This window comes from Triticum dicoccoides, chromosome 7B, assembly GCF_002162155.2.
Source record: "Triticum dicoccoides isolate Atlit2015 ecotype Zavitan chromosome 7B, WEW_v2.0, whole genome shotgun sequence".
Classification (NCBI taxonomy): Eukaryota; Viridiplantae; Streptophyta; class Magnoliopsida; order Poales; family Poaceae; genus Triticum; species Triticum dicoccoides.
In genome coordinates, this window is record NC_041393.1 from 670,476,189 (window position 1) to 670,488,930 (window position 12,742).

At 45.0% G+C, this 12,742-nt stretch overlaps 1 protein-coding gene across 1 annotated transcript; it reads right to left on the minus strand.

Moving 5' to 3' along the window:
* Nucleotides 1-408: 408 nt before the first annotated feature.
* LOC119341420 (aspartic proteinase nepenthesin-2-like) lies at nt 409-1,917 on the minus strand. Its single transcript, XM_037613294.1, has one exon. The coding sequence runs from the start codon at nt 1,915-1,917 to the stop codon at nt 550-552; it is 1,368 nt and encodes a 455-aa protein (XP_037469191.1). The 3' UTR covers nt 409-549.
* Nucleotides 1,918-12,742: the final 10,825 nt, after the last annotated feature.

The following is a 12,742-nucleotide window of genomic DNA, read 5'->3' on the forward strand; positions in this document are numbered from 1 at the left end:
TGTGGCCTCCGAGGACAAATAGGCACCAAAGTTCATATATAAGGACCACGGGAGATTGAAGCATTAATACGGCGTGAGCTCAGTTATATAGTACTCTCTTCTTTCCGGTTTATAAGGTTGAAATCTGAATCTTATCAACCAAGGCATTTTGTATGTGAAGAAATGTATCTCGTATTTTACAAAACTATCTCAATTAAGCTCATGCATTAATTTGGATTAATTGTAGTGCATGCATGCTTGATCATTAGATGAATAGAAACATTACATGCATTGATGTGTTCCTTTTTAATTCTTGTATGTAAAAATTTAATTCGCCTCGGAAACTAAAAATAAGATGGAGATGAGGCCTTTAAATTGAAAAATCAAAAAAAGTTGAGATAAATCCTATAAACCGGAAATGAGGGAGTAGCATTTGGAATGGAGACAAGATCGCGCCTGCCTTAATTATTAAATGAGTTTTTCTCGCCACAAATTTCTGCTGCTCCAGATGTCTAGACTCTAGAGCAGAGATCTAGTTGAAGCAGCGCTGCACGATACATGTTGCCGAGGTCAGGCGCCTTCTAGGTGACAGTCCTCGGCATTAAAGCTCATGATGGGTATGGTATCATGGAGGTCGAAGATGAAGCGATGGTTGACTTGCTGCCGGGCGCCGATGACCGTCAGGTCCGTGGACGAGACGAAGCCAAGGCACTGGTAATGGTGGCCGCTGACGACGAGCGGCATGAACACATGCTCCGGCAAGATCCGAAGCCACGCACCATTCTCGAAATGGAGTGTCATGCTCGGGAGGACGTGCGCCGCTGGGTGCTGCACGCACTTGTGGCCTCGGACCACCACGATATGTGCTCCGTGGTGCTCCAGGTGTTGCCGCACCGCCTGCTCGATGTGGACGTACGCCGCGTGCACGAACGACGTCATCTTCGTGCCGATGTCGATCACGCACCCGCCCGTCCCGTGCGCGGTGCGCCGAAACATATCCGGCGTGACGCTGCGCAGTCGGTTGACGCCGATGGTGATCCCCGCGAGCTTGACGAAGTAGGCCTCTCTGTTCTCGGCCGGCGCAAGAACAGGCGTGCTCTGGCGGTGCACACCCGCCGGTGGACGGCTAGGGATGTCGTTACCAAACCGGAGGTAGCTGTACAGGCTTGTCCCCGGCTTAAACGGGCAGTAGGAGAAGCGGCCGCCGTGGTGTGGAAGGACCTGCTTCGTGAAGGCTGTCGGAGGCTTGCCCACCGGTCCCATTCCCAAGCTGAGGATGCCGGCGACGGTGTCCTGGTTATGGAAGTTCTCAGTGCGGTGGGCGCAGCCAAAGACGATGCCCTCCAGTGGCACAAACTGGTTGTTCCCGGTGGGCAAGGAGAAGGTGTCCCTGGCAAGGTACCCTGAAGCCCCGGTGGCGTCCCGATATTCAATGCGGAACCCACACGCCCCGTTTGGCAAAGCTTGGTAGGGAGGACGGCACCAGAGGGTATTGTGTGCCGGGACGGTGCTGTAGGTCGGGGACTTGGTTGGATCAAACACCGGGGTGAGCTGCGGCAGACAGGGCTGACACGGCAAGCACTGCATCCAGGACAAGCCGCCCGCCATGTCCAGTGCGAGCTGGTAATTCTGGAACCCAGCCCCCGTGCCGATGCCCACCATGACGGCGTACATCATTTCCTGCAGCGGGCACATGAACGGCCGTATCTCATTTGGCAGGATTTGGTGCTTGATCCTGCACTTTACCTGCTCCTTGGCACGCTGGAGGCTCGCCAAGTCGTAGTGTGTCGGCTGGTGGTTGGCGATGAGCCGGAGGCTGAAGCCACCACCGCTGCTGCCGTTGAACGGCGGCGACGACGACACCAAGGCCGTGACGCCATGGGAGAATGGCACCAGGACAACAAGGAGGGCTAGTGCTAGAATTGATTTGGGCGCCATGGAGAATGAATTGATCGGTGGTGCTTGTGTGGAATGAGATGTTCTGGAGCTATGGCATTGGGAAGCTATATATACCAATCAAATCCATCGATGTTCATATCCAATGGCTATAAAAGGTAAATGAAACCAAATTATATCTTATCTAGGAGTAGATGAATTTTAGCAAAACTGTTTAATGAATGCCCCGGAGGAACCTAGTTTTAGGATTTGATATCCGCTTTACACATCTATGAGCATTAATAAGCCTACGATTGAATGTATATAGTAAATGTACGTCTGGAGGAAATCCGTTTCGAGTATATTTAATTAGTATAAGAGATTGAACCGGTCCAGTTGACCATGCTCTTGGCATTAGACTAGTCGCAGTGGGAGTAACTACGGCAGTAACATCGAGTCCAACTCAGCAAATTTGCTTATGTGGCAATGAGTTAATGAGAAGAGAGATAGTTGAGTAACTTGGCTAGTTACTGTAACATCACATGTCCGATGCAATATGAGTCTATAACCTAATAAATGAAGCTTTGCATGTTACCACACTTATGTTACTACCTACTATGGAGGTAGTAACATAGTCTAGGGATATGTGTATGTTACTAGTGTATGTTACTCTTCATTATGGCTAGTCTTAGGGATGCAAGCGGACGCTTGTCCAGGATCGTTCGTGAAGCAACAATTGAACTAATGTGCATTACATTGATAACCGTGTTAGTTTCATTTTTCTGTTTGCGGACGCTCGCGGACCCTTTGTATGCCCCATTTGCACTTAATGCCTACGATTATTGAATGTTTAGTAAAGAGTATGTGTAGGGGAAATCCATTTCGAGATATTCGAAGTACATCTATCTATCTATCTATCTATGATTCTACATTAACATCTACATCTATCTCTATCTCTATCTCTATCTATATCTTATATCCTATATTTTATCTTATATTTACTAATTGGAGGCACCATTAAAGCCTTCACATTAATCCACATCATCAAAATTAATTACACCGTTGAATTATAGTATTTACGTCCAAGATGAAAGGAAAACTTACGTAACATAGATGGTCGTCCCATCGAAAAATAAAACATCCGACACATTCAATGTAAAAAAAAAGCATCCACGGTTTCTTAAAAACTCCACGCATGGAAAGGAGCCAAAAACGGATTGCATCTGACATGTTCAATGTTTGTGCTTTTAAAAAACAAAAAACAAAAAACGTGGGAGAAACAATACAAGGAAAGCATCCACGGTTCCTTTTTCAAGGATCGCCTCCTTCCATATAAACGTCACGGATGAAAAGAAAAATAAAATGCATCCACAGATGAAAAGAAAAAAAAACAGATTGCGTAAGACACGTCCAACGTTCATGTTCTTTTTTAGGGGGGGGGGGGACACATTCAACATCAGTGAGAAAAAACAAGGAAAGCATCCACGATTTCTATTTTAAAGATATCCTCCTACCATATAATGTCAACGGATGAAAATGAAAAAAACAACCTAAATCCTAAAAAATGGTCGCGTGCTCGTTTGCTCACACGAGCAAACGCTCTCGCGCGCCGTTGGGTCGGCATCGCGCGGTTGCGCGTCGATCGCCTCGTCGTGTGCGCCAGGTGGCACCTGCTCGTGGCGTCGTGCGAAGAGTCCCATTGGGTTGGGTGGAGAAGCGGTTGTGGGTCCTGGCAGTTCTCCCCCTTCCTCCGCACTTCCGTCTCCTCCCCGTCCCCCCATTTCGAAACCGTCTCCTCCCCGTCCCCGAGCGCTCATCCCAAATCCACCAAATCCGGAGCAACTGGTGGCGGTGCGGCGATTCGGCGGCCGTCTTCCGGCGTAGTGAGGAAGGGACAACGTGCGCGGTGTGCAGGGAGTGGTTAATCGGCCAGGCGCGCGTCGGTGCGGCGACTGGGGCCATACGTCGGTGCAGCCGTCGGAGGCGGAAGGCGCTGCAGCGCCGGAGACGCGGGCGAGGAGGGTCGACACGCGCGTTGGTGCGGCGACCGGGACTGTTCGTCCACACCCGCAGCATACAGCAGCAGTCGGAGGCGGAAGGCGCTGCAGCGCCAGAGACGCGGGCGAGGAGGGTCGACGCGCGCGTCTTCGCCGTCTGGTTCGCGCGGAGGAGCAGAATCACCTTGCTGCTTGGCGAAGGGCAGAATCGCAGGTCAGTTCATCTCGATCCCATTTTGTGTAGGCTTGTCAGATCTCCTGAGTTTTGGGCGAAATCACTAAGTACCTTTGCCATTGTAAGAGATTGGGAAGAGATTATGCATATGTTAACTGATTTGAAACTGATTAAGTACTCGTTAGATTTGGTTTTGGTGCTGGTGAGATAGGATTTGGGGTGCATTCAAGGCTTGGTGATGCTCAGTAGGATGTCGTGGCGTGTGGAGGGATAGGGAGGGAGATGTTCTCATGCATAGTTTGTGTCCTAGTTTGTTGATCTACTCACTTGCGGAACAACTGCTCATAGGATTCTCATATAGTTGCCTAGCACTTTTTTTCATGCAACAAATGCAACTATGCTATAGGTTCCTGTTGTTGAAATGTTTGTGTATAAGGTTTATGTGTTGTGGTTCGACGCTCGTGTTCGTTTCCACTGAGTTGTAGATGTGTATGTCAGTTTGCTTAAGTTTTGTGACTGAGTTGTCAGGCTTTTTTGCTGGAGTTTTGTTAGTCAGTTGCCTGAATTGCCCTCAACTGTTGCCTAGTGTGCCTGGCTTGCTTAAGTTTTGTTAGTCAGTTGCCCTGACATGCCCTCAAACGTTTTTTGCCTAGTGTCTTTGTGCAATGCCTGGCTTTTGCTCAAGCTTTCTTAGCCATTTGCCTGAAATGCCAACATGTGTTGCCTAGCAGCCACCATATGTTCTTACTGCATTTGTGTAATCTCAAACTTGCTCAAGTTTTCTTAGCTATTTGCCTGAAATGCCAACAAGTGTTGCCTGGTGATTGATGTGCAACAGTTGTTTGTGTGTGCGTGAGGTAGGAAGTAATTCAGTAGAGGGAGGTTAATAGGGTGGCCCTATAATTGGCCCTATTTTGTAGGACAGTTTTAAGCATTGCACGAGAATTCATTCTGTGATTTTTTGTTCTAGGTGCCTTGATTTGTTTCAGATTCTATAGGAAATGTAGAGGGAGGGTAATAGGGCCATTTATAGGATAGTTTTGTAATATAGTGAAAATCAGATAGTTTACAACGCTTTTCATTGCCCACTTTTTTTAAATTGCTGTTTTCTTAGTTTAGTAAGAATTTAGTCAAATGAATTTTGTTGGATGATATAGAGTTCTTTTCAGAATCATTTTTATGATGAATCTCACTGTTTGTCCTTTAAATATGCAACAGAAATTAGATGGCTGGGACAAGTCATAAGTCAAAACAGGATGGACCTGCTGGATCAAGGCATGACGACCTTGCATCTCATGGGAATGAAGAGCATCAAACACAGGTGTGCACATGCTCAGGAAGTTTTTATGTTCTTCCTGTTCATAACAGATTTCGTTTTCCATTTTTTATTTATTTATGTGGTTTCTATCTTCCAGCCACAAAGCAGTGCACCAATAACTGGGTACAAGCCTATGAGAACTAAAGCAGTTGCTGCAAGGGGGAAGCGCCCCGATGATATCATTAGTAACGAGAATAGTAACGAGAGCCAAGCTGCAGATGCTGGGAATAAAAATATCGAATGTGCTGACGTCGACCAACCTCCAAAAGAAAAACGCAGAAGACGGGAGGAACTGAGGTATTTTGCATAGTTGCCTCAGTTTCACTGAGCAGTTGCCCAGCAATGATGCCTAAGTTGCCTATGTTGTGATGAACCTTTTTCCCTTCCCTTTTGCTAATTCCCTTTTTCTGTTTTTTCCTTATGTGCAATAGGGTCGTAGGAACAGGGCATCCCCTGCAAGGCTCTTCAAGTTGAACAAGGACTTGGTTCCTGACCAAAAGGGTGTCATCATCGAAAAAGAATTTGGTGGCATTCTGGACCTTGCAGCGAGTAGCATGCCCAGGGATTTTAGCCAGTGGATAATGAAGCATTACGACCCGGAGATTTCATAGATAGTCATTCCAGAAAGGGGGAAGATTCCTGTAGATGCCGCAAGTGTCCGTAGGATATGGGGTTTTCCCAACAGGGGCAGGAAGGTGTGCTTCAAGAATCGGCCTGAAATCACAAAGGCTATGTACAGTATTTACAACATCACATCGAAGAACTCCCCAACCCTCACAGAATGGTGCAAGATGATCATAGACATGGGAGGATCTCATGATGATGACTTTGTCCGCGCTTGGCTAGCTCTTATTTTTTCGTGCTTCCTTGCCCCTTCAACTAGTTTGATCATTTCCCCAAAGAGTTTTCCGGCGGTCATGGATGTCAATGGAATAATGGAAACCAATATATGCTAGTTTGTTGTTGATCAATTAAAGCTTGCGTTCACTTCGGGGCGTGCCAACAAGAAGGCTGATTGTTGTTGTGTTTTCCACCTTATTATAAGTGCTTCAAGCTGTTTTGTTTTTTTAAGCATCAATTGTTTACTTATCTTTTGTTTTCTTTTTGCAATAATTAGCTAACTTAAACTTTTCTGTTCCTTTTCCTTGTCTCTACGCAGCTGTTGTACCTAGACTCTGTGGATGTTGATGAGCCAATCCCGAACTTGGTACCAAGGGTTTCAGTTTGGAATTCAGATTTAATCTCCAGAGTTATCAAGAAGGACAGGAAGGCTCCACGAGAATATGGCCAATTGCGAGTAACTCAATTTTTCCGTTTTAGGATATATATTTATTGTCATATTGTTTTTAGGCAACACTACCATTTTTTAGAGTAGGCAATTCGCTTTGAAAGAGCATGCAAGGTAATGTATCTTTTTGGGCAAGTGCCATACATATATTTCAAGTAGGTCCAAGTAGTTATCAGACTTATTCGAACCTTTTTTGTTTGTCGTGCACACAGTTGGACTATATTCACAAGAAGGATTTGTTGGGTTGTTGTATTTTAATAGTAGCTGCTGTAGTACATCTTTTAGCTCTTTTTTTTGTCTGTGCAATTTACATGTTGAAAAGTAGCAAATTTATACAACAACACAAGCAACTTATGTTCTGAAAACTAGCAACTTGCATACTAGTTCTTCATTTTTGTTGATTACAGTATCCACTAATAGTAGGCAACAGGGGGAAGTGTCATAATGGTTGCAGGAATTTAAAGATTATTAGTAGTACTATTTTTCTTCATTTCTCAGTTCTTTTTTGGTATGGGAGTGCCAGAATTGTTGTCACTCATAGTTTTTTTAATCTTCTTTTGCTATAAACCACCAGCTCAAGATGGAGTTTTCTCGGTGTGCGGATGATAGCTTGTCTGGCAGTATGGACCACATCACCAAATTTGTTGCCGCAAGATTGCCCGAGTCATATGACAAATCAGTAAGTGATCTAGAACTTGTTTTTTCCTCTCACTGTTGTTCCCCTTTTTATCGCCATTTGTATATTCAACCTTTTTTTTCAGAATCTTCAATAGAAGATATGTACTCACCATGTTCTCTACCATCCACTTTTATGTTTTACAGAAGCAAAAGAAGCTCACAGGGTTGGTGCACGAAATGTGTTCCGTAATTTCTCATGCAGTGGGGAAGCTCGTGACTGGGGTTGGGAAGATAGATGATGATGAATGGGGGACAAAGGAGGCAGATCCTACTACTGCGGAGACAAGCAAGCGACAGTCTAACAGAAGGAGCAAGCGAGTACCAACCGGAAAAGACAGCTTACCAAGTGAAGAGGAGTCGTTTAATTCAGACAGCGACGACAGCGAGGCAGCCGACAGTGAAAGTGAGGGAGATGGCAGAAATAAAGGTAGTGATGAAAGCGACAGCGACGAAAGTTCAGACAACGATGATGGTCATGATGGATCAAGTGGAGTTCAGGGGAAATCAAGTAGCCAGGGAGCACGACAAACGGTTGATCACCATGGGTGGGTAAGTGCTGACATGGGGAGGGAAGACGAAACTGAGGGGAACGAGGACAATGATGACGATGAAGAAGAAGAGGATGACGAAAATAAAGATGATGAAGGAGAGGAGGACGATGACGACGAAGAAGGAGATGTTGATGAAAAAGACAAGGAAGATGATGGGCAGGGGAAGCAGGATGAAGATGATGAAGATGACAGCGGAGGTGGCAACGGTGGTTCAGGCAGCAATGGTGGCTCCGATCGGGACGAGGATCCCGCAGCTGAAAACCCAAGCAGCGATGATGATGAACAATGCACGCTGCAATTTCTGATTGAAAAGAAGAAGGACAGAAAGGCAAAAGGATTGGATGAGGCAGATAGGATCTCTATGAGAGACCTTGTGATGACAGAATTCAAAACTGCTGTTTCCCGGGAACCACGCTTCCCTGTTTTTGAAGTGAAAGAAATGTGGGGTATTGATGACATATCCATGGCAACCGAAGCGAAGAGGATGTTTGAAGAGTTGTTGAGGGGGGAAGACTTGGATTTGGGCTTCACATTCAACCCCAAGGAAATATGCCCAAAGGCGATTCGGCAGAAAATAATGAGAGAATTTGGCGCTCTAAATAAAGCTACAGAACAGAAGATTACTTGTCAAAACCAACTACCACCACTCCCTCCATCAAAGAAGATGAAGAAAATTGTCATCTTCGTATTGGAGCCATCTGTGGTGAACGAAACAACAATGCATCTGCAAGCATATCGTGCCGAAAATCCTGGTTACGGCCAAGGGGGAAAGTCAAGGAAGTCAGCCATGAAAAAATCTGGTCCTTCTCAGCAGCAACAGCAGGCAAATTCTGAAACAAAATAGGCAATTCATGGGAATGCCAAAACACAGGTGGTAAAGAGTACACCATCAAGCTCAGCAGCACCCCCGTGCAGCAAAGTTGGAGTTGAGGCAGTACCTACAGGAGTAGATCCAAAGCAGCTGGGTAATTTTCATTCCCAATCTCAAGCAAGTGGATCACATATTCTGGCAACTCAGTCTAAGGAGGAAGCAAGACCAGCTACTTTTCAGGCAAGTTCTGCAGAGGAAACACTGGACCCCACAAAAGTAAGGCCAAGACAACTCAAGAAGGGGCGCACAGTGCTAGTAAGCATGGGAAACCATAGCGGAACACAACCACTAGGTGACTTAAATGGTCAAGTGCCTTTTCCCTCTCGGGGAAATGTGATGCAGTCAGCCAATGGTATCCAGAGGGCCAAGGTGCAAGACTTCAAGGCATCACCTGAGGCTCGAGCATTAAATCATGCAGGACACAAAAAGGAGAAAGAGAACATCCCTCCGGTGCTATGTACGGAGATCAATAGGATACAAGACCTGCCCGAAGCTGTAACCATGGGAAAATGTCCGGAACAAAAGTTGCTAAGAGCCCTAGGGAAATTGCCTGTCTGCTCAACTGTACTTGCCCAACCTGAGGCCACAAGTGTTCCAGAAGCAGTAGAAGCAACTGGCCAGGGGAACACTTACAATTTCTCTAATGTGGAGGAGCGGTACCACGAATTCATGCCTGTTAGTGGGAAGGCAACCAATGCACTAGAAATCAATGTTCTAGCTATGAGTGAGCTGTTTGCAAGGTGTGTTGATCCAAACAGCAAGAATGCCCAATCCAACTCCACAAATCACAGCTCAGCAAATAAAGATAAACAACATTTTGAGCAAAGGGACGACGAAAGATCAAATGATTTTTTCAGAGAGTACTGCCCAGCACCAAGTTTCGATCTAGGCATAGATGATTTGCCCACAAGATCTGCAGACAACACAGCACATCAACATGTTGGGTCAAGCACATTTGCAGAGCATGAGTTCAAGGAACTCCCAGTACATAACCAGCCAATCATCGATATAACCGATGATGATTATCTGTTGGACGTTGAAGGCATAGATGAACCGTGTGTGCAAGCAGAAGGAAATGCATACCAAACACCTAAAAAAAGTTCTAACCAAGGAGAAGTGGGGTCAGGCAGCAAGATTTACAGCAGTAGTAGCTCAGGAGAGATGCATCCACATCAATTCGAGAGAAGGATTATCAAGCCACCTCCTTGCAAGAGGTCACCATTCATTGACTATAATGAGAAGAAAGCCTACATGTCCAAACCTGAAGCAAATAGATTGTATGCATCAGTTATTTTGCATGGAAGAATTAATGAAGAAGAATCACCAGATGTGGATACCAGGTATGACAGTATGTTACTGCATTTCTTTTTTGTCAGCTGTTGCACAATGCACTTTCCCCCAGGCAAGGTCTATCATGTTATCCAGGCAATTCATACTGTGTTTACAAGCAATCCATTTATGGAATCAGGCAACTTGGCTTAGTGTGATTTTTTTTTGAAATAGTCCCTCCTTGATATGACCATGCCCCCCATGTGTTTTTCCTAAGTTGAAATGGTGGTAGGCAAATTATGGAAGGATTTTGTGAGCTGAATGCCTCTCTTTTTTTTTCATGCAGCGCAAGGGTAATTGAATATGGCAAGTACTTTGTCACAGTCAGGGAGCTCGCAAACTCAATGAAGAAGGAAGGTTTTGTCTTGAGCCATGTAATGGAAGTTGGTATAGAGACTATAATGATGAACTTGCCACCAGACTCAAAGAAGCTCGTGATGCCCGTCAGGTTCTCGGTAAGAAAACGTGAAGCAACTAATAGTGTAGTTTTGCGTTTCTTTCTTTTTCTTTTTTCATAAAAGGTCATGGTCATGACTGTATTCTTTTTTACATCAGGTTCAGATGCAAAACATGGAATTGAACGGCAAGGACCTCATTTCCCGGTTCAAGAAGTCAAATCGCTTGGACCGTAAAGACATGGTAAGTTGACCACACCCATGAAATTGCTTTCTTAGGGAGGGGGGGGGGAAAGTTGACCACACCCATGAAATTGCTTTCTGTGGCAAGTTGCTTACATATGTGCATAACTTGTCTGTACATTTTTGGCTGGTTGCTTACATAAGTACATAAGTTGCCTATGCATCTTCTGTTTTTGGCAAATTACTCACACAAGTACAAAACTTGCATGTGCATTTTTGCTTTTTCAGTCCATGTCTTAATTTGTGAGAGCGCACAGAAAAAGTTGCTTAAATCCAGCTTCTAGTATTTTATTTTTTTATACTAACCCCATTTGTTTTTTTCTAACAGATTATGTTCCCAGTTTTAGAGAACATTGACAAGACAAAGCCTAAAACAGGCAATCATTACTGGATTTTTAACGTGAACATAAGGGATCGATGTTTTCAAGCTCTTGATTCTTGGAGGACGCTAAAAAACAAGGCTTTAGATGTTTGCGCAAGGAAAATGGTTGCAAGTTTTCGGTCTCTATGGGAAGAGCATTACGCCAGTTCCCGTGTCTCGTTGGATGACTTTGGGCTTACCAACATCGACGTTCCAAAACAAAACAATGAGTAAGCATCCACTTCTTCTCACATATTAACTATGGTTTTGTTCAGTTTTTTACAAGTGACACACTACTACATAGAGGAAGCTAGCTAACTAGAAAAGTTCTTTTTTCAATTTTTGTTTAGGTTCGACTGTGGTGTTTTTGCTCTGACGCTAGCAAACGGTTGGGAGCCAAGGGTTGTTCCAAATTTCAGAGCTGAGGATATTCCAAGCATAAGGAAACAGTTGACTAACGCGTGGGTTGACAACGCCAACAACAAGGCTCCATGGAAAACCATACTCAAGTTAGCATAGGCCAGTTTTTTCTCCCCTCACGCACACTACATCCATGTAAATGCATGTGTTGTTTTCTTTGCTCTTTTGTGAACTTTGGACTGCCGAGGGGGGAGTTGCATGCATAAGAACTTAGACCGGGCAACTCAATTTGCATAAACAGGCAATTTAAGCTTTACTGTGAGGCAAGTTATTCAGAATAACCCATAAAAGACAAGTACTATGATCATTACATAACCAGGGAATTTTTGCATTTTTAGCATTGCAGAATCTTATGTATGTAAGTTTTCGACCATTATGGGGAGATCAAGGGTGTCTACGGGGCAATTCAAAGCACACAACAGGCAACTCAAAACTTATAACCAGGCAACTGAAACTCAAGTGTGAGGCAAGTTAGCCACAAGAAACTGTAAACCATAAATAATAGTTTAGGATGTTCAAACATACAGACCCACAAATAGTTTAATTTGTCAATTCCATTCGACACATCTTTTCAGCCATCTGGTCACTATTTGACCATTACACCAATCTGGTCGGGCAGCTTGCACCATTGTGGTTAACAGAACCACAATAGCTGCACTTGTTCTTTCTCTTCGGATGCAGCTCAAGTGCTGATTGAATTCTTTTTGACTTTGCCCTCCCTTTTGTTGTTGATTTTGGAGGGTCTCTAGGAATTGCAGGGCCAAGTGTGGTAGCAGGTCTTCCAAACTGTGATTCAACCATCGTAGTACCTTGTGCGGCCGCAATAGCTGCATGTAGAGATGCCATACTGAGCGGTTGGTGCGCATGTCCACCAGGAGCTTGTACAATAGGAGATGGAATTGCATTGGCATTTTCTTGTTGTGTATTTGAAGAACCTGGGTGCTGTCCATACCTGCCATCCACTATTGCTGATGATGCAGGCAATGGTGCTAGTCCAGGACTAGCCACATAGGTTGTGTTTGCCGCGTTACGCCGCTGCGGTGGTTGTATAGCCCCCACAGTTTGTGGTGTAGCCCAAATTGCTGGTCTAGGACCCATAGGAGGTCGCGCAGGACCTCTTGCTAGTGCCGTATGCATCAAAAGTTATGGCGCAGCTCCTCTTAGCGCTTGCACATGCCTTGTCATTGTTGAGCCCCTTGAAAGGTGCGGTGATGCTCCACTGTTTAGTGGCACATATCCCGATAGTTGCTGTACAGGCCAGC